This window comes from Aethalodelphis obliquidens, unplaced genomic scaffold (assembly GCF_003676395.1).
Source record: "Aethalodelphis obliquidens isolate GAN/ISIS:26980383/991018 unplaced genomic scaffold, ASM367639v1 scaffold53, whole genome shotgun sequence".
Classification (NCBI taxonomy): Eukaryota; Metazoa; Chordata; class Mammalia; order Artiodactyla; family Delphinidae; genus Aethalodelphis; species Aethalodelphis obliquidens.
In genome coordinates this window covers 8,379,211-8,403,595 of record NW_020837997.1, presented here as the reverse complement: position 1 = coordinate 8,403,595, position 24,385 = coordinate 8,379,211, and the positions used below count along the sequence as shown (strand labels likewise).

General features: G+C 47.8%; 1 protein-coding gene, 1 long non-coding RNA gene and 1 pseudogene across 2 annotated transcripts; 1 reads left to right on the top strand and 2 right to left on the bottom strand.

Annotated features, from left to right (window-relative positions):
* Positions 1-4,572: 4,572 nt before the first annotated feature.
* On the bottom strand, positions 4,573-5,187 carry LOC113608645 (60S ribosomal protein L18a pseudogene; annotated as a pseudogene).
* An 8,065-nt stretch (positions 5,188-13,252) lies between these two features.
* Positions 13,253-17,620, bottom strand: LOC113608644 (uncharacterized). The gene is made up of 3 exons (XR_003428373.1): positions 17,490-17,620; positions 14,462-14,732; positions 13,253-13,552 (listed from the first exon to the last, which is right to left on the bottom strand). It is a non-coding gene; the product is annotated as an uncharacterized LOC113608644 (long non-coding RNA).
* ANGPTL4 (angiopoietin like 4) lies at positions 17,343-22,918 on the top strand. The gene is made up of 7 exons (XM_027085310.1): positions 17,343-17,873; positions 18,049-18,159; positions 18,286-18,403; positions 20,624-20,737; positions 21,066-21,161; positions 21,250-21,531; positions 22,253-22,918. The coding sequence occupies exons 1-7, from the start codon at positions 17,538-17,540 to the stop codon at positions 22,432-22,434; spliced, it is 1,239 nt and encodes a 412-aa protein (XP_026941111.1). The 5' UTR covers positions 17,343-17,537; the 3' UTR covers positions 22,435-22,918.
* The last annotated feature ends 1,467 nt before the right edge of the window (positions 22,919-24,385 follow it).

The following is a 24,385-nucleotide window of genomic DNA, read 5'->3' as shown; positions in this document are numbered from 1 at the left end:
CCCCCTGATATCTGCCTGACTGACCTCTTCACATCATTCACTTCACTACTCACACACCCAGTGAGAAGGTTCCTGACCACTCTAGTTTAAATTGCCAACATCCCCCCATTCTGTATCTCCCTTCTTCGATTTATTTTTCTTTTTAGTACTTATCACCATGTAACATGCTATATATTTTCTTTATTTGTTTACTGTGTCTCTTCCACACAGTCATTGTGCCAGCTCCATTAGGGCAAGGCCTTTGTCCCCGGTGCTTAAAAAGGGGCCTGGGGCTTCCCTGGTGGCGCAGTGGTTGAGGGTCCGCCTGCCGACGCAGGGGACACGGGTTCATGCCCCGGTCCAGGAAGATCCCACATGCCGTGGAGCGGCTGGGCCCATGAGCCATGGCCGCTGAGCCTGCACGTCCGGAGCCTGTGCTCCGCAACGGGAGAGGCCACAACAGTGAGAGGCCCGCGTACCGGGAAAAAAAAAAAAAAAAAAGGGCCTGGCACACAGTAGGCGCTCAGTTCATTGATGAACGGATGAATTGCTGGTAAGTAAAAGAGATGGCCTGAAAGGAGGAGGAAGTTGGGGGCGGGGAGGAGGGAGTAAGAGGAAAGTTGCTACTCATCACCTCCACATCTCCCTTTGCCTCCTCCTTTGAATCCTTCATCTTCTAGGACAAGACCTCGAGGCCACTTCTGGGGGGCCCCTCGGCCCTCAGGAATCGCGCACAGGGGACGCTCAGCAGCCACGGGCACTTTCCTTCCCTTCCGGGAGCCCGGGACAGCGGAAAGGAACGCGCGTGAGCTGCTCTCTGATTCGCCACCAGGAGGCCACTTCGGGTAAGAATTATTCTTCACAAAATTTTTAAAAGAAAGAAAGGAAGGAAGGAGAGAGAAAGAAAGAAAGAAGAGAGAGAGAGAAAGAAAAGAAGAAAAGAGAGAGAGAAGGAGAAAAGAGAAAGAGAGAAAGAAAGAAAGGAGAGAGAGAAAGAAAGAAAGTAAAGAGAGAAAGAAAAGAGGGAGGGAGGAAAGAAGGAAGGAAAGAGGCAATCTCTAGCTTTTTCTTATTGTTACAAAAATACTTTCTTAAAATTAGCACATTCATGGGATTTCCCTGGTGGTCCAGTGGGTGAGACTCTGCGCTCTCAATGCGGGGGGCCGGGGTTGGATCCCTTGGTCAGGGAAGTTGATCCCACATGCATGCCGCAACGAAAGATCCCTCATGCCACAACTAAGACTTGGCACAGCCTAAATAAATAAATAAATATTTTTTAAAATTAGCATATTCATCATAGAAAATTAAGAAACTAAAGAGAGAAATAAAAATTGCTGCGCTAGCCCATCAAAATTGGATCTACCAGGGACTTCCCTGGTGGTCCAGTGGTTAAGACCCTGCGCTCTCAGTGCAGGGGGCCCGGGTTGGATCCCTGGTCAGGGAACTAGATCCCTGATGCCACAACTAAAACCCGGCACAGCCAAATATATAAATAGTGGGGAAAAAAATCGGGGGACTTCCCTAGTGGTCCAGTGATAAAGAGTCCGCCTTACAATGCAGGGGATGAGGGTTTGATCCCTGGTCGGGGAACTAAGATCCCACTAAGATCCCAATTGAGCCCCCGGGCTACAACTACTGATTTTGGAGAATTTTAAACCAAAAATAGTAGCAAAATGTACTTGATGCCACTAAACTGTACACTTCAGAATACTTCAAATGGCAAATTTTATTTGATGTATATTTTTCCACAATGAAAAAAAAAGTAGATTGTATAACATGAACACCAGTTATCAACTCAGTCTTGTTTCATCTCCTCCCAGGTTCCCACTTCCTCCCATCTGGATTACTTTGTTTTTGTTCTTGTTTTTTTTTAAGTGTTATTTTGGTGAAATCACATACAACTTAAAAAAAATAAACTTATTAATTTATTTTTGGTTGCATTGGGCCTTCATTGCTGCACACAGACAGGGGTTAGTTGCTCCACAGCATGTGGGATCTTCCCGGACCAGGGCTCAAACCTGTGTCCCCTGCATTGGCAGACGGATTCTTAACCACTGTGCCACCAGGGAAGTCCCTGGATTATTTTGAAGCAAATCCCAGATGGTCCCTCACCTGTAAATATTTGAGCGTGCATTCTAGGAGATATGGACTTTTTTGTTTTGGGAATCATTTCTTTTTAAAATACCCATAATAGCATTATTATACTTTAAAAACTTATTATCGTCAAATGTCCAGTAAGTGTTCAAATTTCTAGTTGTCTCATAAATGTTATAATTTGTTTTATCTTTTGTTTTATTATTTTAGAGATGTTTTGAATAAAGATATTTAAATATCCATACATTGCATTTGGTCAAAATGTTTTAAAATCTCTTTTGATCTAAAAATTTTCTCACCAGCTTTTTATTTTTTATTTCTTATTTATTTATTTGCAATTTACTTGTTAGAAAGAAAAAGATTTATCCTCTCACAGTTTGGATTTAGCTGACTGTACACCTGTGGTGTCATTTAAGATGTTCTCCGTCTTCCGTATTTTGTAAAATTTGTTATCTAGATCTAGACCAATGCTGTCTAATAAAAATGTAATGTGGGGCTTCCCTGGTGGCGCAGGGGTTGAGCGTCCGCCTGCCGATGCAGGGGACAAGGGTTCATGCCCCGGTCTGGGAAGATCCCACGTGCCGTGGAGCGGCTGGGCCCGTGAGCCATGGCTGCTGAGCCTGCGCGTCCGGAGCCTGTGCTCCGCAACGGGAGAGGCCACAACAGTGAGAGGCCCGCGTATCGCAAAAACAAAAAAACAAACAAAAAACCAAAAATATAATGTGAGCCACAAATATGAATGACGTGCAATTTAAATTTTTCTAGTAGCCACTTTAAACACAAAAAACAAAGAAGATGAAATTTATTTTAATCATTTTTTATAATTACTTGTATTGAAGTATAGTTGATTTATTTATTTGTTTCTTTATCTATTTTTAAATTTTTTTAGCTGCACCACTTGCCCCCAAGGGATGGAACTCTTGCCCCCTGCAGTGGAAGCACAGAGTCCTAACCACTGGACCGCCAGGGAATTCCCAAATATAGTTGATTTATAATGTTGTGTTAATTACTGCTGTACAGCAAAGTGATTCATTATACATATATATACATTCTTTTTCATATTCTTTTCCATTATGGTTTATCACAGGATATTGAATATAGTTCCCTGTGCTATACAGTAGGACCTTGTTGTTTAGCCATCCTGTATATAATAGTTTGCATCTGCTAATCCCAAACTCCCAATCCTTCCCTCCCCCAGCCCCTCCCCCTTGGTAACCACAAGTCTGTTCTCTATGTCTGTGAGTGTTTCTGTTTCGTAGATAGGTTCATTTGTGTCATATTTTAGATTCCACATACAAGTGATGTCATACGGTATTTGTCTTTCTCTTTATTTTGACCAGTTAGTTTTAACCTAACATATCCAAAATTTGATGATTTCAACATGCAATGAATATTAAAAACTTAGATATTTTAACACTTTTTTTTTTAACCAACTCTTCCAAATCTGGTGTGTTGTTTACATTTAGAGCACATCACATGTCAGCTTGGAATGGCCACGTTTCAAGTGCTTGACGGCCACAGGTACCTCATTGCTGCAATTTTGGATTTTGGACATTCTAGAGAATTTTTTAGGTTCAAGTTCGATTTTTCAGCACAGTGACTTCATTGGTGGTGATGGGCACTGCCAGTAAGAGAGGCAGAGCTGCCTCCCTTTTGTGCTCTGGGCATCAACAATTATCTTAATGAATAAATGAATGTCCTCACAGAAACCCTGCCTGAGATTATTAGTCCATTTCTCTGTTTCTCGCCAGCCTCTTTTCTCATAAACACGTTTGAAAAGAAACATTGGAACTGAAACACTTTGCTGTACACTTGAAACTAACACGACATTGTAGATTAACTGCACTTCAACTAAAAAACAGGAACGGAAGAAATATTGGAACGCTACTGGATACACAGTTTGGATTCCTTGTTTAACACACCCTATATTTTTCCTAGGTCACTAAGTACTTCCTTGAAATAGTTTGCAATTTGAAATCTTGTTGCACTTGATGGCTGTTCCTTCATGTTGGAACACTTAGGTTGTTTCCAGACTGTCAGCCAATCACTGTTACAATAAGTCATTGGTTAGGGAAGTGGTGTAACTGACTCATTCAGATGTTGTAATTTCAATCAAATAACTAAGCATGAAAATAAAACCATAAATGTTCTGCAAGGGAAAAAAAGGGAGAATTTTATCTTGCAATAAGGATTTTCTGTGACAAAACCTAGAAGACCTTTTTTTTTTGGTCTTTATTTTTTATTTTATTATTATTTTTAATTTATTTTATTTTATTTTTAGCGGTACGCGGGCCTCTCACTGTTGTGGCCTCTCCCGTTGCGGAGCACAGGCTCCGGACACGCAGGCTCAGCGGCCATGGCTCACGGGCCCAGCCGCTCCGCGGCATGTGGGATCTTCCCGGACCGGGGCACGAACCCGCATTCCCTGCATCGGCAGGCGGACTCTCAACCACTGCGCCACCAGGGAAGCCCTGGTCTTTATTTTATTTTATTGTTTTTGTTTTCCCAGCGAGTTTTATTTGGGCAGACCTGGGGACAGGGAGGTCCTGCATCTAAAAGAAGGTGTTGGGCCTCTTGGTGGTGAAGCGTGGCTTGTGCTGGCGACGGAGGACCCGGTGGGGCAGTGGGAATTTGATCTTGGAGTCGTAGAATTGCTTGACTGCTGGTCGGCGGCACTTGCTGGCTGCGATCTCCTCCACCTTCATGATCTGGATCGAGTGGGCCCGGGCACGGTACCGGGCGCCCATGTCTCGGTAGCACTGGGTGACAGCACCGGCTGTGGTCAGGTTCCGGTACTCCCGGTACATATTGTGGGTGCCACTGCGGGAGTCATAGCGCAGCCAGATGCCGAAGTTCTTCACCCGCAGGGGAGATTTTTCAAACACCTGTCCACAGTAGACAATTTCCCCTGAAGACTTCTTCATCTTCTTCAGCTGAGATACAAAGTACCAGAAGCGGGACTTGGCAACAACATGGTTAGGCGCAAAGATCCGCATGCGATAGAGGGGCGACGGGCGGCACTTGGGGGTCGGCAGGCAGCGCCCCACCACCTTGTATTCTCGAAGCGTGCCCGAGGCCTTCATAGCGCCCTATCCACGCTCGCTGCCACCCTCGAAAAGCTGGTCTTTATTTTTTTAATTGAATTATAGTTGATTTACAATGTAGTGTTAGTTTCAGGTTACAGAAAAGTAACTCAGTAATACATATATATGAATACATATACATTTGTATATATAAATGTATACATATACATTTATATATATATATTCTTTTACAGATTCTTTTCCACTATAAATTATTACAAGATATTGTATATAGTTCCCTGTGCTATACAGCAGGTCCTTGTTGGTTATCTATTTTATATATAGTAGTGTGTATCTGTTAATCCCAAACTCCTATTCTATCCCTTCTCCTGCAATCTAGAAGACATTTTAAAAAATTGATTAGTTTGCTCTCTCTCATACACACATAAAATTTCTGTATGGCAAAAAATATTTAAAGCAAAGTTAGAGACGAATGAAAAGCTGAGAAAAAAGCTTGCAATTCATATCACAAAGACTTAATCTGCCTCGTAGAAATCAATAACAGAAAGAACAACACAAGAATTTTTTTAATAGGGCAAAGGAAATACAAATGGCTATTAAGCATCTGAAAAGGTCATCTCATACTAAGACAGATGAAAATTTAAACTATGTGAGGTGCCGTTTTCCACGTATCAGAGTGGCAAAACTCCAAAGTTTAATAAGCTAATTTATTGACAATGCTGAGAGAAAATAAGTGCTCTCATAAGTGGTCTCTCATTGTTGGTGCCAGTGTATACTGGCCCAACTCCATGGAGGGCAATTTGGTAAAATTCATCAAAATTACGTATATATATCCCTTTTGACCTAGTAATTCCACTTTGGGAAACTCTTTCTCCAGGTATAATTGCACAGGTACAAAATGACAGTCTGCAAGGTTATTCATTAGTGTATGGTTTGTAATAGCAAAGGATTAGGGACAACGCAGGTCCTTAATAGGGACCTGGTTAAATACAGTACAAGTATAAATGGAATACTATTCAGCTACTATATAAAAAATGAGGAACCTTCTATGGGCTGATAAGAGCTCTGAGATTTATGTCAAGTGAAAAAAGATACAAAACAGTGCATGTGACATGCTATCTTCTGTGTAAAGATAGTGGGGAAAATTGCTTATATCTGTATAAATAAATGCAAGAATGACAGAGGAGAAACTATTGACAGTGATTTTGGGTATGAGTGAGGGGAACTGGACAGATAGGGGACAAGAGTGTTAGGGAGATTGAAATTAAAATCTTTAATTAAAAAAATTTTCCAGACTTCCCTGGTGGAGCAGTGGTTAAGAATCCGCCTGCTAATGTAGGGGACATGGGTTTGAGCCCTGGTCAGGGACAATCCCACGTGCCACGGAGCAACTAAGCCTGTGTGCCACAACTACTGAGCCTGCATGCCACAACTACTGAAGCCTGTGCACCTAGAACCCATGCTCTGCAATAAGAGAAGCCACCGCAATGAGAAGTCTGCGCACTGCAATGAAGAGTAGCCCCTGCTCACCGCAACTAGATAAAGTTGCGCACAACAACGAAGGCCCAACGCAGGCAAAAATAAATAAATAAATTTATTTAAAAAAATTTCCTCCAAGAGAAATGAAAGCACTCTCCCATCAAAAACTTGTATGTGACATTGAATGCAACTAGAGATTATCACACAAAGTGAAATAAATCAGAAAGAGAAAGACAAATACCATATGATATCACTTACATGTGAAATCTAAAATATGGCACAAATAAACTTATCTATGAAATAGAAACAGACTCACAGACACAGAGAACAGACTTGTGGTTGCCAAGAGGGAGGGGGAATGGGGGAGAGAGGGATTGGGAGTTTGGGATGAACAGATGCAAACTATTACATATAGGATGGATAAGCAACAAGGTCCTATTGCATAGCACAGGGAACTATATTCAATATTCTATGATAAACCACAATGGAAAAGAACATAAAAAAGAATGTATATATATGTATAGCAGAATCACTTTGCGGTACAGCAGAAATTAACACAACATTGTGAATCAACTATACTGCAATTTTAAAAAATTGAAAAAAAAAAACGTGTATGTGAATGTCCATAACAGCTTTATTTTATTTTTATTTTTTTTAAATTTATTTATTTTATTTATTTATTTTTGGCTATGTTGGGTCTCTTGCTGCGCGTGGGCTTTCTCTAGTTGTGGCGAGCGGGGGCTACTCCCCGTTGCGGTGCGTGGGCCTCTCATTTGCGGCGGCTTCTCTTGCTGAGGAGCACAGGCTCTAGGTCCATGGGCTTCAGTAGTTGTGGCTTGCAGGCTCTAGAGCGCAGGCTCAGCAGTTGTGGCACACGGGCCTAGTTGCTCCGTGGCATGTGGGATCCTCCCAGACCAGGGCTCAAACCCGTGTCCCCTGCATCGGCAGGCGGACTCCCAACCACAGCGCCACCAGGGAAGCCCCAACAGCTTTATTTTTAATAAACAAAGACTGGAACAACCCCAATGTCCTTCAACAGATGAATGTATACAGAAACTGTGGTTTATCCATATCAACGTTTAAAATAAATATACTATTGATACACATTCCAACAGAGATGAATCTCAAAATAATTGTGTTAAGTAAAAAAAAAAAGCAGGCAAGAAAGGAGTACATTCTATGTACTCTATGTAATTCCATTTATATAAAATTCTAGGAAATGCAAACTTACCTGTAGTGACGGAAAGCAGGTCATGGTTACCTGGGGAAGGTGGGAGGAGCCAGTGGGAGAGGTTCTTAAGAGGCACAAGGAAGCTTCTGGGTGTGATAGAGATTTCCATTACCTTGATTATGGTGATAGATTCACAGGTGTTTACATAGGTCAGCGTTGATTAGATTGTGCACCTGAAATATGTGCAGATCATGGTATGTCAATTACACTACAATATACTGCCAAGATGCTTTCCCCACCATTTTTGTCTTAGTCCTCTTGGGCTGCTATAACAAAATGCCACAGGCTGGGTGGCTTAAACACAGAAATTTATTTCTCACAGTTCCGGAGGCTGGGAAGCCCAAAATCAAGGTGCTGGTATATTCGGTTCCTGGGGAGAACTCTCTTCCTGGCTTGCAGATGGCCACCTTCTAGCTGTATTCTCATATGGTGGAGAGAGAGAGAAAGCTCTCTTCTGTCTCTCTTTCTAAGGGCACCAATCCCATCATGGGAGTCCCGTCCTCATGACCTAATCATCTCCCAAAGGCTCCACCTCCAAAGACCATCATACCTGGGGATTAGGGTTTCCACATAATGAATTTTAGGGGAACACAAACATTCAGTCCATAACAATTTTGAAAAGGAAAATGTTTAGACATACAAAAAAACTTCAAAAGTGATTATGAATAAACCTGGATAAACATTCTCAAACAAAGTTTTAGGTGGACACACAATTAGGAAAAGGGAGACTTCTCCAGCTATGGTTTTTATTTTTATTTATTTTTAAAATTAATATTCTCTTTTTTAAAAAAATATTTATTTGTTTGTTTGGCTGAGCCAGGTCTTCGTTGCCGCATGCGGGATCTTTAGTTGCAGCATACGAACTCTTAGTTGCGGCATGTGGGATCTAGTTCCCTGACCAGGGAGTGAGCCCAGGCCCCTGCATTGGGAGTCTTAGCCACTGGACCACCAGGGAAGTCCTCCAGCTATGATTTTTAGAGTTTTGGGGTTTGGCACAATGCAAATGCCTTCCCCATTCAAAATTGTAACTTACAAAAACAGACAGGATTAAAAAAAAAAAAGATTCATTAGTTTGGAACTAGAGAGAACTAGGTTGAAATCTTGGCCTTTCTAAGCTGTCTGTCTTTGGCCAAGTATGTGAACATCTCAGAACATCACAGTTTTCCTGTCAGTCCAAAAGGGAAAGGAATGCTTTCGTTTTCAGGGCTGATTAAAGGGTGACAAAACATAGACTATGCACGTGCCTAATGGGATAAAGGTGAGTGCTAAATTAATGTGCACTGTTATAATTATTATTCTTACCCTAGTGAGTTCAGGGCTGCTTGCCCTGGTGTCCAAAGGCGGCAGGTTCACACACACGCAAGCTCCCAGGCTGGGAGGACTCTGGGAGACGGGTGGCGATGGGGAGAGTGTCTTGGGCAGAGGCCACTCCATTCCTTTCTGGAGCCCCAGCCCAGAATCTGAGTCATTCTTTCTGCTCTGAGATTCTGAGGCTCCTGCCCTAAAACTGACCTCTCCTGATGACCTGATGTGACTAAAGGCTGACAGGAAAGGGCATGGGCAGTTGCCAGGGGTGGCGGGGGCCACTCCTGGGGGGCCAGCAGCCTTGTTTTGGGATGTCCACATACAATGTCCCTCTGGGCTCGTCTGGGAAGAATCAGTCACATATCCCACGCTACAATGCATTATTCATGCTCTTCCCCAATCTGGGTCACCCAGTCCATATCCTTTTCATCTGGATAATCTTACTGTTCCTCAGCCCCAGGGCCCCTGCCCAAAAAGCCTTACCTGCTGGGATAGGTCCCTTCTCTGACCTCTTCTAGGCCCCTGTGCTTCCCCATTACAGCACTGATCATCCAATATTAAAGTTAAGTGGTTAAACAGACATAGAGAACGGACTTGTGGTTGCCAAGGGGGAGGAGGGGTGGGACAGGGAAGGACTGGGAGTTTGGGATTAGCAGATGCAAACTATTATATATAGGAAGGATAAAAAACAAGGTCCTGGGCTTCCCTGGTGGCGCAGTGGTTGAGAGTCCGCCTGCCGATGCAGGGGACACGGGTTCGTGCCCTGGTCCGGGAAGCACCCACGGAGCGGCTGGGCCCGTGAGCCATGGCCACTGAGCCTGCGCGTCCAGAGCCTGTGCTCCGCAACGGGAGAGGCCACAACAGTGAGAGGCCCGCGTACCGCAAAACAAACAAACAAAGAGAAGAAAACACAAGGTCCTACTGTATAGCACAAGGAACTATGTTCAATATCCTGTGATAAACCATAATGGAAAAGAATATGAAAAAGAATGTATATATACATATAACTGAATCACTTTGCTGTACAGCAGAAATTAACATTGTAAGTTAACTATACTTCAACAAAATAAATGTAAAAAATAAAAATGCTTAAAATAATCAAAATTAGGTCAAAAGATACAAACTTCCAGTTATAAAATAAGGAAGTCCTGGGGTTGTAACATACAGCATGGCAACTATAATTAATAATACTATTATATATTCAAAAGTGGCTAAGAGTAAATCTTAAAAGCTCTCATCATAAGAAAATAATTTTTTTTTGGCCACTCCGTGTAGCTTGCAGGGTCTTAATTCTGTGACCAGGGATTAAGCCCAGGCCCTCAGCAGTGAAACCACAGAATCCTAACCACTGGACCACCAGGGAATTCCCAAGGAAAGAAATTTTGTAACTCTGTATGATGATGGATGTTAACTAGACTTATTGTGGTGATCATTTGGCAATGTATATAAATATCGAATCATTATGTTGTACATCTGAAACTAATATAATATTATGTCAATGATGTCTCAGTGAAAGAATTTTTTTTTTTCTGCGTTGGGTGTTCGTTGCTGAGCGCGGGCTTTCTCTAGTTGTGGCAAGTGGGGGCTACTCTTCGTTGTGGTGCGAGGGCTTCTCACTGCAGTGGCTTCTCTTGTTGCAGAGCACGGGCTCTAGGCCCACGGGCTCCAGTAGTTGCAGCACGTGGGCTCCGTTGTTGTGGCGCTCGGGCTTAGTTGCTCTGTGGCATGTGGGATCTTCTCGGACCAGGGATCGAACCCGTGTCCCCTGCATTGGCAGGAGGATTCTTAACCACTGAACCACCAGGGAAGTCCCAAGAATAAATTTTTAAAAATCACAATTAACGGTGCTAATATGGGCAAACAGATTTGCCCCCTGGTACTATGCCCGGAGGTCACAATATCAGTGCCAAAAAATGCATAGTAATCAGGAGGAAGCATCAGACAAATGCAAAGTGAGGAACATTCCACCAATAACTAGTGTGTGCATTTCAAAAAAGTCAATGTCAAAAAAAATGGTACAGGGCTTTCCTAGTGGTTCTGTGTTAAGACCCCACATTCCACTGCAAGGGCCATGGGTTCGATCCCTGGTCGGGGAAGTAACGCATGTCGCAAGGTGTGGCCAAAAAAAAAGAAAAAAAGGTACAAATGAACTTATTTACAAAACAGAAATAGAGTCACAGATGTGGAAAACAAACTTATGGTTACCAAGGGGGAATGGAAGAGGGATAAATTGGGAGATTGGGATTGACATATACACACTACTATACATAAAATAGGTAACTAGTAAGAACCTACTGTATAGCACAGGGAACTCTACTCAATACTCTGTAATGACCTATATGGGAAAAGAATCAAAAAAAGAGTGGATATACGTATATGTATAACTGATTCACTTTGCTGTACACCTGAAACTAACACAACATTGTAAATCAACAATTTTTAAAAAGTCAATGTCGTGAAGGACAAAGAATGATTGAGGAACGGGTCCAGATTATGGAGGACTAAGGAGACACAACAAGTAAATGCACCATGTGATCCTGGATGGGACCCCAGAGGGGGAGAAAACAGCTGTAAAGGACATGATGAAACTGGAATCTGGACTGAAGATTAGATAACAGCAATATGTCAGGCTCAAACTTCCTCAAGCTGCTATCTGTGCTGCAGTTACGTAAGTGAAAGGCCTTGTTCTTAGTAAAAGCACTAATCATGTCTGCAGCATACCCTCAAATCATTCACACACAAAAAAGTGTGTGTGATTATCTTTTTTTCTATGTGTATTTTATATATACATGTATATGTGTGCATTATATATGTGCATGTGTATAATAGGTGTGTGTGCATATTATATGTATATACATGTGTCTTTCTGTATATAAATGTTTCTCTCTCTTCTCCTCTCTATTTTTTTTTTTTTTTTCGGTACGCGGGCCTCTCACTGCTGTGGCCTCTCCTGTTGCGGAGCACAGGCTCCAGACGCGCAGGCTCAGCGGCCATGGCTCACGGGCCCAGACGCTCCGCGGCATGTGGGATCTTCCCGGACCGGGGCACGAACCCGTGTCCCCTGCATCGGCAGGCGGACTCTCAACCACTGCGCCACCAGGGAAGCCCTACTCCTCTCTCTTTTGTACAAGAATCATCTCGGTTTTATTTATTTCACAGAGTAATGATTTTAATTGAATACATTTGGGCACAGTAAATATTTGACCTGAAAAGTAGTTGTATCAGAATGGGCATCAGAAAAATAGCAACTCATCTTTACACATAATTAAGTAGAAAATATTTTTTCTGTCTGTTCATGTAAGTGTTACAAATCCTGAGAATAGGTACTACCTTACAATTAAATCTTGCATACATATATATATATAGAGAGAGAGAGAGAGAGACAGAGAGAGACAGAGAAAAGAAATATATATGGAATATATATATATTTGTGTGGAATATATATATATATGCCTCTCTTCCTTTATGTGAGGGAGGATCACCAGGGAAAAGAACTGCTCAGCTGAGTCCACTGGATGTGGTTTTGAGCCACTAAGTTTGGGGAATGTTTGTTACACAGCAAAAGAAAACTGATTGGGCTTCCCTGGTGGTGCAGTGGTTGAGAATCTGCCTGCTAATGCAGGGGACACGGGTTCGACCCCTGGTCTAGGAGGATCCCACATGCCGCGGAGCAACTAGGCCCGTGAGCCACAACTACTGAGCCTGCACGTCTGGAGCCTGTGCTCCGCAACAAGAGAGGCCGCGATAGTGAGAGACCCGCGCACAGCGATGAAGAGTGGCCCCCTCTTGCCACAACTAGAGAAAGCCCTCGCACAGAAACGAAAACCCAACACAGCAAAAATAAATAAATAAATTAATAAACTCCTACCCCCAACATCTTCAAAAAGAAAAACCACAGCTTTAAAAAAAAAAAATGCTCCTGATTCCTAAAAAAAAAAAGGAAAACTGATACACTAATGCTGTTAAATAATAAAATATGTTCTATCCTCCCAGTTTTTAAAATATACCTTCAAAACAATATGAAAGGCCAGATTCAAATTTATTATTTCTTTTTTGTTTTAATAAGATTTGGTTTTTTTTTAGATTAGAGTTTTTAAATTGTGGTAAAACATACATAATAGAAAAAGTTTAACCATTTTAATGTATACAATTCAGTGGCATTAAGTACACATACAATGTTGTACAACTTCTACCTAGTTCCAGAACTTTTCCACCAGCCCAAATGGAAACTCAATGGTCTAAAAGGAAGTCTATGGGCTCCAGTAAGTATACCCATTGCTCCCACAACTCCTTGCCTGGTGGAGGCATTCACCCTCCAAAGTGCAGTGCCATAATAGAGGTCCCTCTTGCCCTGGTCTGAGGCTGGCACTGGCAACAGAAAAACACCAGCCCAAAGGCAATGATCAGAGGCTTAAAGGATCTGCAAAAAAACAGAACATGGAATGGCCTGTGTCGCACAGCAGTGATGGGGCGGGAGGGCTTCCCTTGGCCAAAGAGGGCAGCTCCCCTTCAGCTTTGGACCGTTGCAAACAAGCAGGACTGCAGACCACTCCTGTTGGACCTTCCAATTTTTCAAGAGAAGCAGAAATTCCGGATTTTCATTAGAAATCTCCTGATACTCAAAATTCTGGGCAGAACAAACAAAGCGTATCTTCAGGTGGAGTTTGGCCTGTGGGGTCCAGCATAGGATCATGCAGGATCTGTGCCTAAAACATGGGTGAGGGAGACTTCCCTGGTGGTCCAGTGGGTAAGACTCCATGCTCCCAATGCAGGGGGCCTGGGTTCGATCCCTGGTCAGGGAACTAGAGCCTGCATGCATGCTGCAACTAAGAAGTCTGCATGCTGCAGCTAAAAAGATCCCATGTGCAGCAACGAAGACCCGGCTGAGCCAAAAAAAAAAAAAAAAAAAAAGGGTGGGGATGGGGGGGGTGGGAGAGCAGAGCTGGCAGAGGGGGCTTGGCTTCTGTGCAAATTTGAGCAGGAGACAGGATTGCAACTCATGGGAGCAGCATTAGTTGCACTCCATGTCCGCCACTGGCAGAACTCAAAATAAAGCATGGTTGGAGCAGGTTTAAGCTCAATAATAATCCTAGTCTTCCTGGGAAACTTTATTCCCCCCACACCTCCTCTCTCAGACTATGTGATCTCTCTGTACCTCTGTTTCCCCTTCTTTAAAATAGAGACCTTACAGGATATATTAAGTGAATGAATATATGTAAAATACATAAAATAATGCCAAGTGCAGGGTGGGCACTACTTAAATGTTGGCTACTGTATTAGCTGCATAATGAGTGGCTTAAAACAACAAGACACATTTATTATTTCTTACTTTTCTGTGGGTCAGGAGTTTGGGAGCAGCTTAGCTGGGTGGTTCTGGCTTGGAGTCTCATGAGGTTGCTAACAGATGCCAAGTGAGGCTACATCATCTGAAAGCTTGACTGGGGCTGGAGGATCTGCTTCCAAGATAGCTCCCTTGCGTGGCAGACAAGCTGATGCTGGTTGTTGGGTGGAGGCCTCAGTTCCTCACCTTGCAGATCTCTCCAAAGGGCTGCTTGAGTGTCCTCACAGTATGGTGGCTGGCTTCTCCCGGAGCAAGTGAGCTAATCAAGAACAAGAAGGAAGTCACATGTTTTTTATGACCTAACCTCAGAAGTCACACACATTGTCATTTCAACAATATCCTCTTGGTTATATGAGGGAGAGGAACTACCCAAGAGTGCAAATATCAGGAAGCAAGGATCATTGCGCTATTATGAATAAAGGTAGCATGGCTGCTAAGAGCAGAGCTGTGAGTCAGGCAGCCTGGTTTCAAATCCTGGCTCTTTCTAGATAACTGTGAGAACTTGGACAAGTACTTAACCTTTCATTGCATCCTCATTTATAAGATAGAGTAACAGTATCTGCTTCATTTGCAGTTGTTATTGGGATTAAGGGAATATATAATCACTTTAGAACAATTCCTGGCATATAACAAGTGCACAATAGTGCACAACTTTGTTTTTTACTTGAGTTGTACACTTCATTACTTATTTATTATTTATTTATTTATTTGGTTGTGTCAGATCTTAGTTGTGGCACGTGGCTCCTTAATTATGGCACGCAAACTCCTAGTTGCAGCATGCATGTGGGATCTAGTTCCCGGACCAGGGATCAAACCCGGGCCCCCTGCATTGGGAGCATGGAGTCTTAACCACTGCACCACCAGGGAAGTCTCTGCTGCTACTTTTTTATACACAGCCCCTCCAATGACAGATCAGCTCCTCCCATACAACCCACCAGAAGCCCCAATGATTGAAGACTAGTAGAGAGGGACTGAGGGGTCCCCAGTAATTAGGTCCTAGAGATACATACAGATGGAAAGACACTGTTCATGAGACTGTGTCCTGCTCCAGACCGAAATTTCCCAAAGGCAGGGATTTTCCTTTCAGCTGCCCACAGACAGACAAAAAAAAAAAGTCAATTTTACTGCTTCACTTTCTGATGAGAGACTCCAGCCCGCATGTCACCTTTCTAACGCCATTTACTTCACCCAGAGTAGCCTACATTGGGTGGAGGGGGCATCTTGCCCACCATTATGGACCCAGCATAGTAACCAGCACACAGCAGGTACCAAAGAAACAATTGATCATGGTGATATGTTATTGCTGGGTCAGAAGTATATTCCACAGAGCAGTTTTTTAAGATATAATTCAGGGCCAGCTCTGGGTCCCTGGACAAATTCTTTTGTAGCCTGCTCACTGAAGGTGCCTCTAAGAGGCCTGGGTGTACTTTGTGCCCTCTGAAACACAGCACAGAGGTAGAAGCTACTTCAGAGTGGATCAGAAAGAGGCCTTCAGGTTGGGAAGGTAATTGATCATTTTTCTCAGTGCAAGAAGCCAGGGAGGAGGAGAGCTCACTCTTGGATAGCTATGTCCCCCACTCAGAAGGAGGCCAGGGGCTCGGGGCTGGACAGGCCGGCTGCCAGGTCAGATGGTGGCTATCTGGATCTATTCCTTGCCAAGGTTTTCCTCTGTGCCCTTCCCACCTGCCTGTCACTGCTGCCGGGATCTGCTATCCTGGCATCTGGCCCAGCCAAGTGTATGGGGCACACAGTGTTGGATTCCAGAGGCTGAGCTGGCTCGGAGCCCTGCTGAGTCAACCCTGTTTTTCTTGCCTGTTCTCTGAGCCATCGTGCCCTGGGTTTTTCCTGGCAGGCAGGTTTTCTATGCCAGCCTCAATTTTCAGGCAAGGTATAGGGAAGTTGGTGGGAATGGAGGGGGAGAACTTTGGTAAAAGTTTGTTGAATAAATGCTTAGCCTTGTGAAATGAAAGTGGTCCACCTCACAGCCTCACTCAGTTCTTTCTCTGTCCCAACTCTGTCCCTACCCGAGGCTCAGAGTGTTGGGGTCTCTCCACCAGCCTGGGAACTCCATGTAGGAGAGCAGAGGACTGTTTATTGAATGAATGAATGAATGAATGAGGGAGAATGGGGAGAACTTCCTTCCATGTATCCCCTCTTTCTGTCCCAAGGTTCCTGCTTTGATTCAGGCAAACACTCTGAAGACCCTGAGGGTAGAGAGTGGGCAGTGGGGAGAGAGGCACCCGCTGGAGACTGAACAAGACAAATCTGGGCCCTGCCACCTGGGCACTAAGTTGTGCGGAGTGGGATGAGGGACGTTAAAGAATCCCACAAACACACCTGCAACGACCAAGCCTTGAGCGGGAAGGAGCGCGAAAGCCCGAGATGTCTCCCCGGGAGACCAGCCTGGTCTTGGGATGCTCTCCGGGAGGCGTTCCGGAGGCGGGGATGTTTGAGGGGTCCCGGGTTTCCGCCTAGCCCTGCTGGACTGAGCGTACCAGGACCCTCTTCCCCAGCTTTTGACTTGGGGAGGGGGTCAGGAATGCAGCCCGCACGCCCCGTCCCCGCTGACACCAGCGCCTTTTCCCCACTGGGCGCAGCGGGGGCTGGGGGGGGGGCTCGAAATTCCGGCGCTTGGAAAAGGACCACGGGGAGAGGAAGTCACGTCTCCCACGGTCAGCAGAGAAGGCACGGCTGACCACGCACGTCCGGGCCTGGTGGGAGGAGCCAGAGTTTTGAACCTCCCAGGGCACCCCTCACCCCCAAAACTACCCGGCCTCCATCAACTGAACCCCACCCCCGGCCCCACGCCCCGTCCCCGGAACTCCACGCGCCCCGCCTCCCAGGCTCCGCCTCCTACTCCCGCACTGTGCTTATAATAGAGGGCGTAGCGGGCACAAGCCAAGCGGTGATTCGAGTCTTTGCTCTCTGGCTTCTGCACCCAAGGGAGTCTCCACCAGGGCCCCCGCGTCTCCACCCGTCTCATCTCGACCTCCGAGTCCCCCTTGCGCCCCCTCACCCCTGCCTCTCCGATCCCCGCGTCCCAGCGTCCACACCACCCGGAAGGATGCGCTGTGCGCCAACAGCCGGAGCAGCCCTGGTGCTGTGCGCTGCCACCGCCGGGCTGCTGAGCGCGCAGGGCCGCCCGGAGCCTCCCGAGAAGCCGCGCTTCGCCTCCTGGGACGAGGTGAATGTGCTGGCGCACGGGCTCCTGCAGCTCGGCAACGGGCTACGCGAGCACGTGGAGCGCACCCGTGGGCAGCTGGGCGAGCTGGAGCGGCGTCTGGGCTCGTGCGGGGCCGCCTGCAAGGATCCTGAGGGGTCAGCCGCACCTCCGTTCGCCCCGGAGAATCTGGTCCCTCCCGGCGGCGATGCAGTCCCGGAGACCCTCCGCAGCTTTCAGGTACGTACGCTCCTACTGCCCTGGAAGGGTGTGGACGGGAGGGGGCGCATCCCGGACTCCCTGGGCTCTCCTGCCCGGGCCTCAAAGGATGGAGAGTTGGGAGTAGGACCGGGGATGAATGGAGAAGTTGGCGGCGGAAGGCCAGATCCTCACCAGGGTTTTATACTCTCCCCAGACTCAGCTCAAGGCTCAGAACAGCAGGATCCAGCAACTCTTCCAGAAGGTGGCCCAGCAGCAGCGGCACCTGGAGAAGCAGCACCTGAGAATCCAGAATCTGCAGAGCCAGGTGCCCGATGCTTGCCCCAGGTGGGGAGGGAGGTTGAAGTTGGACCTATGGGTCTGGACGTGGAGCTAAGCAGGTCGAGCAGCCTGAGCCAGCCAGACCTGACCCCCTCCTCCTGTCCTGTCCCAGATGGGCCACTTGGCCCCCATGCACCTGGGCCACGGGGTGGCCAAGCGTGCCAGGAGGAAGAGGCTACCCAAGATGGCCCAAGTTGCTGGCCCAGCTCAAAATATCAGCCGCCTGCACAGTGAGTGTCCAGACCTTTGCTGTTCTCCGGAAACCACCCCCCCACTATTCTTGCCCCCCACCTTCGTCAGGTCCACCTTACTGAGAAGGAGAGAGGCCCCGGCCCTGCGTCCCTGTGGGCTGACGGGCCTCTGGTGAAGGGGTGACTGGGACACCCCCTCCTCAGTCCTCTCCCTTCCCCACGGGGCCACCCCACCCTTCTTCCCAGCAAGCCACTGGGATTTCCCATGGGCCCCTAACTGGAGCAGCAGGCGTCTGGGAAACAGGGTCCAAGGGGGACTTGAGCTGCAGGGGTGTGGGAAAAGGGGTGGTACAGCTCAGGGCCACCTTCCTGGAGGTTGGAACCTTCTAGGAGGGACAGGATGGGGGACGAAAGGGTGCCAGCTAGGGAGGCTGGAGGCTGGAGCCCTCGTTGGGTGAAGAGAGAATGGCGGCCTGGGAGGGGAGGTTCTGATGTTTGGCCACCAGCCACCCACCATGGGCTTTTAGAGTGTGGATCTAGGAGGGGAGGCTAGGGCAGGGAAGCCCCATCTCCTTGGCCAGACGCACCACTCTTGCATCTCTTACAAATCCAGGGCTCCTGACTCACACACCTCTTCCGTCCCACAGCCTTCTATTGGCCCGGAAGTCCCTGATCAGCCCTTCCCACGCCCCCCCCCAAGTTCTGGTTCCTTTATTGTGTATGCCCCATGCACCCCAGATCTCCTAACATGTCTGTAGGTATCTGACACAGATTCCCAGCTCGCGGTGTCTCTGTCCTACTGCTCCAGAGCTGGCTGGCTTCCTTGTGGTCCTCCTACCCCATCACCCACCTTGGCATCTGCAGCCGTCTGCAGCCAACTGGGTGAAAGTTCAGATCTCCCTCTTCACACCCTCGGGCTGGTTGCTGGCTTCACGCCCTCTAGTCTTGAGGGCTCTGGCACCTCCCCGTCCCACCACTTTCCCTCCCCTCCCCAACCAGGAAGGGTCCATTACACCCTCCCAAACCGTAGCCCTGGTATGAGTGGCTTCTGGGTGGGGCCCGCAGGCATAGATCCAGGCTGGGGAATGTGATGGGGGGGGGGGTCATGTGTAGGTTTGGGGACTCCAGGCTCGCCCCAGCCAAGTATGGGAAAGTTCAGAGCTGCGGAGACAAACAGCTGGTGTTAATGGAAGCCACATTGGTGGTTTGGCGGGCTGCCTGTTGTGATTGGAAGAGAGGAAAGTAGGGGAAAGGGGAGCTGCTTCAGGGCCCAGAAAATGCCTCCAGTCATCCGGGCCCGCCCTCACTCCCACAGTGTGGACACATTCACCCCGCGACCTGAGCCTTCCCTTCCCCCTGCGACCTTTCCCCTACTTTCCGGGCTGGGCTGGGCCTGGGCTGGGCTGGGCATGGGACGGGCTGGGGGCGGGGACTTCCCCGGTCTGCCGATGTGCCCTGGCCATCGTTCCGTTTTTTCCTCCCTCCTTCCCTCCTCAATCCTTCCCCCTCCCTCTCTGATACCTGGGACCCCAGGCAGGGCCTCTGTGGTGTCCCCAAGCCCCATCCAGGCCTGATTCCCCTCCCGCCACTGGACAAAGCAGAGCCCCCTCCTGTTTATCGCAGTTCTTGCCCCATCCCCACTCTGGTCCAGCTCCTTCAGTCATTCCTTCATGGCATCTTTAGTAAACACCTGCTGTGGGCTGGGATCAGCCTGGGCACCGGTGCCACATGGTGGGCAAAGAGCCATTCATTGTCCCTAGCCTCATGGACCTCCTTCAGTGTGGGGAGTTGGAGAGAGACCATCAGATGACCCCAGTGTTGGGGAGTAGGAAGTCCTCAGTGCCCCTAACCTGGTCTGGGTGGGATGGTCAGGGACATGATCCCTTTCAGAAGCTGGGACCTTTAATATGAGGCAAGGAAAGGCATGAGGGAAGTGGGTCTCAGAACAGTAGCACGTGCAAAGTCCCTGTGGCAGGAGGGGGGTGTGGTACCAGGAAGGCTATGTGGCCAGAGGGTGGGCGTGCAGTGCAGGAGAGGGAGGATGGGTATAGCAACCAGTCCTGGGGTGCCTTGTAGACTGTGTCGAGGAAAGGCATGGGGTGCTATGGAAGACTTTAGGCAAGTGGGGGGGGTGTCATGAGCTCTAGATTGCCCCGTCCCGTCCCGGTCACCCGCTGCCCAGCCCCCAGACATGCCTGTTTCCTGGAACCCCCAGGACTGCTCTCTGCTTCAATCCCCCCACCCTTGTCTGCCCTGCAGGACTGCCCAGGGACTGCCAAGAGCTGTTTGAAGAGGGAGAGAGGCAAAGTGGATTGTTCCAGATCCAGCCCCGGGGGTCCTCCTCATTCCTGGTTAACTGCAAGATGACCTCAGGTAGGGCTGCTCTGGCCCCCCAGGTACCCCAAATATCATGGGCCCGGTTGTCCTTCTGTCAAATGCAGCTCACCCCCCTTCCCTCCCTTGCTCCCCGCTTTCTCCTTCCCTGCTGGATCCTTGGGACAAAGATCCAGGCAGAGTCCTCTGCCTGCTGACCAGCCCATCTTCCTCCTTTAACCATCTTCCTCCAGTCCTGCTGGGATGGATGAGAGGAACATTGCTCTCCCTTGGTTTAGAGGTGGTTTGGGGTTTGGGAGCCAGATGGGGGAGTCAGGGTCTCTTGTAAAAAAAAATCCTCCTGGTGACTTTGCACCTTTCTGAGCAGATGGAGGCTGGACTGTAATTCAGAGGCGCCAGGATGGCTCAGTCGACTTTAACCAGCCCTGGGACGCCTACAAGGATGGCTTCGGAGACCCCCAAGGTGGGTGTTTCCTGCAGGCCAGAGGCACAGGGGGAGGAGGGGGCCGCGGAGGTGGGTCGTTCTCACAGATGGGTCTTTCCCACTGTAGGTGAGTTCTGGCTGGGCCTGGAGAAGGTGCACCGCATCATGGGGGAGCGTGGCAGCCGCCTGGCTGTGCAGCTGCAGGACTGGGAGGGCAATGCCGAGTCATTGCAGTTCCCTGTCCACCTGGGTGGCGAAGACACAGCCTACAGCCTGCAGCTCACGGCGCCCGTGGCCAGCAAACTGGGTGCCGCCGCCTTCTCACCCAGCGGCCTCTCCCTGCCTTTCTCCACTTGGGACCAAGACCACGACCTCCGCGGAGACAAGAACTGTGCAAAGAGCCTCTCTGGTGAGCAAGCAAGCTCTGTCCCTCCTTGTCTTGCCCTTTGCCACACAGCTGGGACCTCCCCTCCCTACCTTTCTGCATCCGTCCCCTGCCTTCAACTCCATCTATTCCCTCCCCACTTTTCTCCTTACGTGCAGCATACCCTTGGGCAACTGACTTAACACTCACTTACTCCATCTTCAAAATGGGTAGAACCATACCGTCCACACCATAGGATTATTATGAACATATGATGAGATGACGTTTGTGGGATGGTGGCTGGTGTGTGGCAAAGCCATGGAGACAGACCCCATCTTGTTCTAATGAAATCGGAGGCAGAGCCCGGGCCCTGTGAAGTGAAATATATGAAACTGCCTTTTGGTGGATCAAAGAAGGATGGAATAGTGGTTAATTTCATATGGTTCAATCTAATATAAACTAGTGAGATGCATGACAGTCATAGAGAGGCTTGGATAAATGTTTGCCATGTGCCAGATGCGGAGAAGTCACTCGCCAGGGTCACAGACATAAAAGCTGCAGTTACCGGGAAGGGGGGTACCCAGAGCCCCTGGGGTGCCTTTGTCACAACCTGGGGTTCCTCAGAACACAGTTTGACAACCACTGCCAAAGACATCTCATCTAAAGTGTGTGACATCCAACACCCAGCCTCATCCCCATCCCGGGCCCAGTGGAGGCCCAAGGACCCATGGGCCTAACCAAGTCCCCTTTTTTCTGACCCCGGCAGGTGGCTGGTGGTTCGGTACCTGCGGCCACTCCAATCTTAATGGCCAGTATTTCCATTCCATCCCGCGGCAGCGGCAGCAGCTTAAGAAGGGCATCTTCTGGAAGACCTGGCGGGGCCGCTACTACCCGCTGCAGGCCACCACCATGCTGATCCAGCCCACAGCGGCCGAAGCAGCCTCCTAGCCTCCTCGCTGGGGCCTGGTCCCAGGCTCCTGGAGGACAGGGACTCTGATTCTAGCCCAGCATGTGGCCACTCCCTGCCTGGGCAGGGGCTCCAAGCAGGGGCCACCTGAAACCTCATGGACAGAGAAGATGTCCACGACTGGAGATGCCCCCGCGATGAGTGGGGGGGCTGCAGGAAATGCCCTCTGAGAAGAACAGAGCTGCAGGGCTGCAGGGCACAGACCCCGAAAGCGTGGGACATGGGGGCATTGAAGCCCACTCCTCGCCCGCCCGAGGAGTATGGGACGCAGAGGGACCACTCGGGGGCAGCCAGGCCGGCCCTTGATGGCGGATTCAGTCACGTTGACTGGCTGGGGGACCAGGACTCCCGTAGACCCCGGGCGCCCTTGTGGTGCTGTAGGGTGTGGGTGCTATAGGCGAGCCCACGCTGACGGCATCTGGGCTGAGCCCATGGAATTCTTGGAATAAAAACAACCTCAGAACATTTCGTTCCTTTTCGTCCTTTGTTTTTGTTTTAAAAAGTGGACAGTTTTCAAAGTCCACATAAACATGTTCCCAGGGTGGAGGGTGAATGCTTCCGGGGCTCTTGAGGGCAATGCTGGTTATCCCTACCACCTCCGACAGCTGATTTCAATTTCCTTCACTTATGATTTCATGATGTGTATCTCATTTTTTACTTTCAAAGTTACAAAATAAAACCCTCATTCAGTCCTTCTGGAAGCAGGTAATAGAGAAAATAAGAAGCTCTTCCTGACCATACTTAGGCATATGAATCACTATTAACTTTTTAGTGTCCTGCCATCTGATAGAAATATGATGTGAGTTGTGTGTTTAATTTTTTTTGTAGCCACATTTTTTAAAATATTTATTTATTTTTGGCTGTGTTGGGTCTTCGTTTCTGTGCGAGGGCTTTCTCTAGTTGCGGCGAGCGGGGGCCGCTCTTCATCGCAGTGCGTGGGCCTCTCACTGTTGCGGCCTCCCTTGTTACGGAGCACAGGCTCCAGATGCGCAGGCTCAGTAGTTGTGGCTTATGGGCCTAGTTGCTCCGCGGCATGTGGGATCTTCCCAGACCAGGGCTCAAACCCGTGTCCCCTGCATTGGCAGGCAGACCCTCCACCACTGCGCCACCAGGGAAGCCCTGTAGCCACATTTTTAAAAAAGAAAAAAAAAAAAACAAGTTTTACAAGAAAGTAAAAAAAAAATTTAGGAATATACTTCATTGAACCCAATATTTCCAAAATATTACTGTTTCAACATGTGGTCAATATAAAAGTTATTGATAAAAAAAAGTTATTGATGAGATATTTGACGTGGCTTTTTGTACTGAGTCTTCCAAATTCAGTATGGATTTCACACTTATGGCGCATCTCAGTTTGGACTAGCCGTATTTAAGGGCTTAGTAGCCACAGTGGCCAATGGCCACCATCTTGGACAACCCAGCTCTACTGTGTGACATTAATGCAGTGTTTTGGGTAAATTCTTCCCATTTTTGGCCATGTCTGCAGAAGTTTTCCTTTAAATTGGCTTTAAAATATGTATATATGTATCTATCTATCTATCTATCTATCTATCTATCTATCTATCTTGGGACTTCCCTGGTGATCCAGTGGTTAAGAATCCACCTTCCAATGCAGGGAACGCAGGTTCCATCCCTGGTCAGGGAGCTAAGATTGCACATGCCACAGGGCAACTAAGCCCGAGCGCCACAACTAGAGAGCCTGTGTGCTGCAACTACTGAGCCCGCGCACTCTGGAGCCTGCGTGACACAACTACAGAGAAGCCTGCTGGCTGCAACGAAAGGTCCCACATGACGCAACTAAGACCTGACGCAGCCAAAAATAAATAGATATTAAAAAAATATATATATATATATGTATCTAAAATTCAGCTAATATTTCTTGAGCACCTACTACAGGTCAGGCCCTGTCCCAAGTGCTTGGGCTACTCTAGT

Coding starts and splice junctions, on each gene's coding strand:
- ANGPTL4 (XM_027085310.1), top strand. CDS start 17,538: ATGCGCTGTGCGCCAACAGCCGGAGCAGCCCTGGTGCTGTGCGCTGCC. Junction 17,874..18,048: donor AGACCCTCCGCAGCTTTCAG/GTACGTACGCTC, acceptor TACTCTCCCCAG/ACTCAGCTCAAGGCTCAGAA. Junction 21,532..22,252: donor CTGTGCAAAGAGCCTCTCTG/GTGAGCAAGCAA, acceptor TGACCCCGGCAG/GTGGCTGGTGGTTCGGTACC.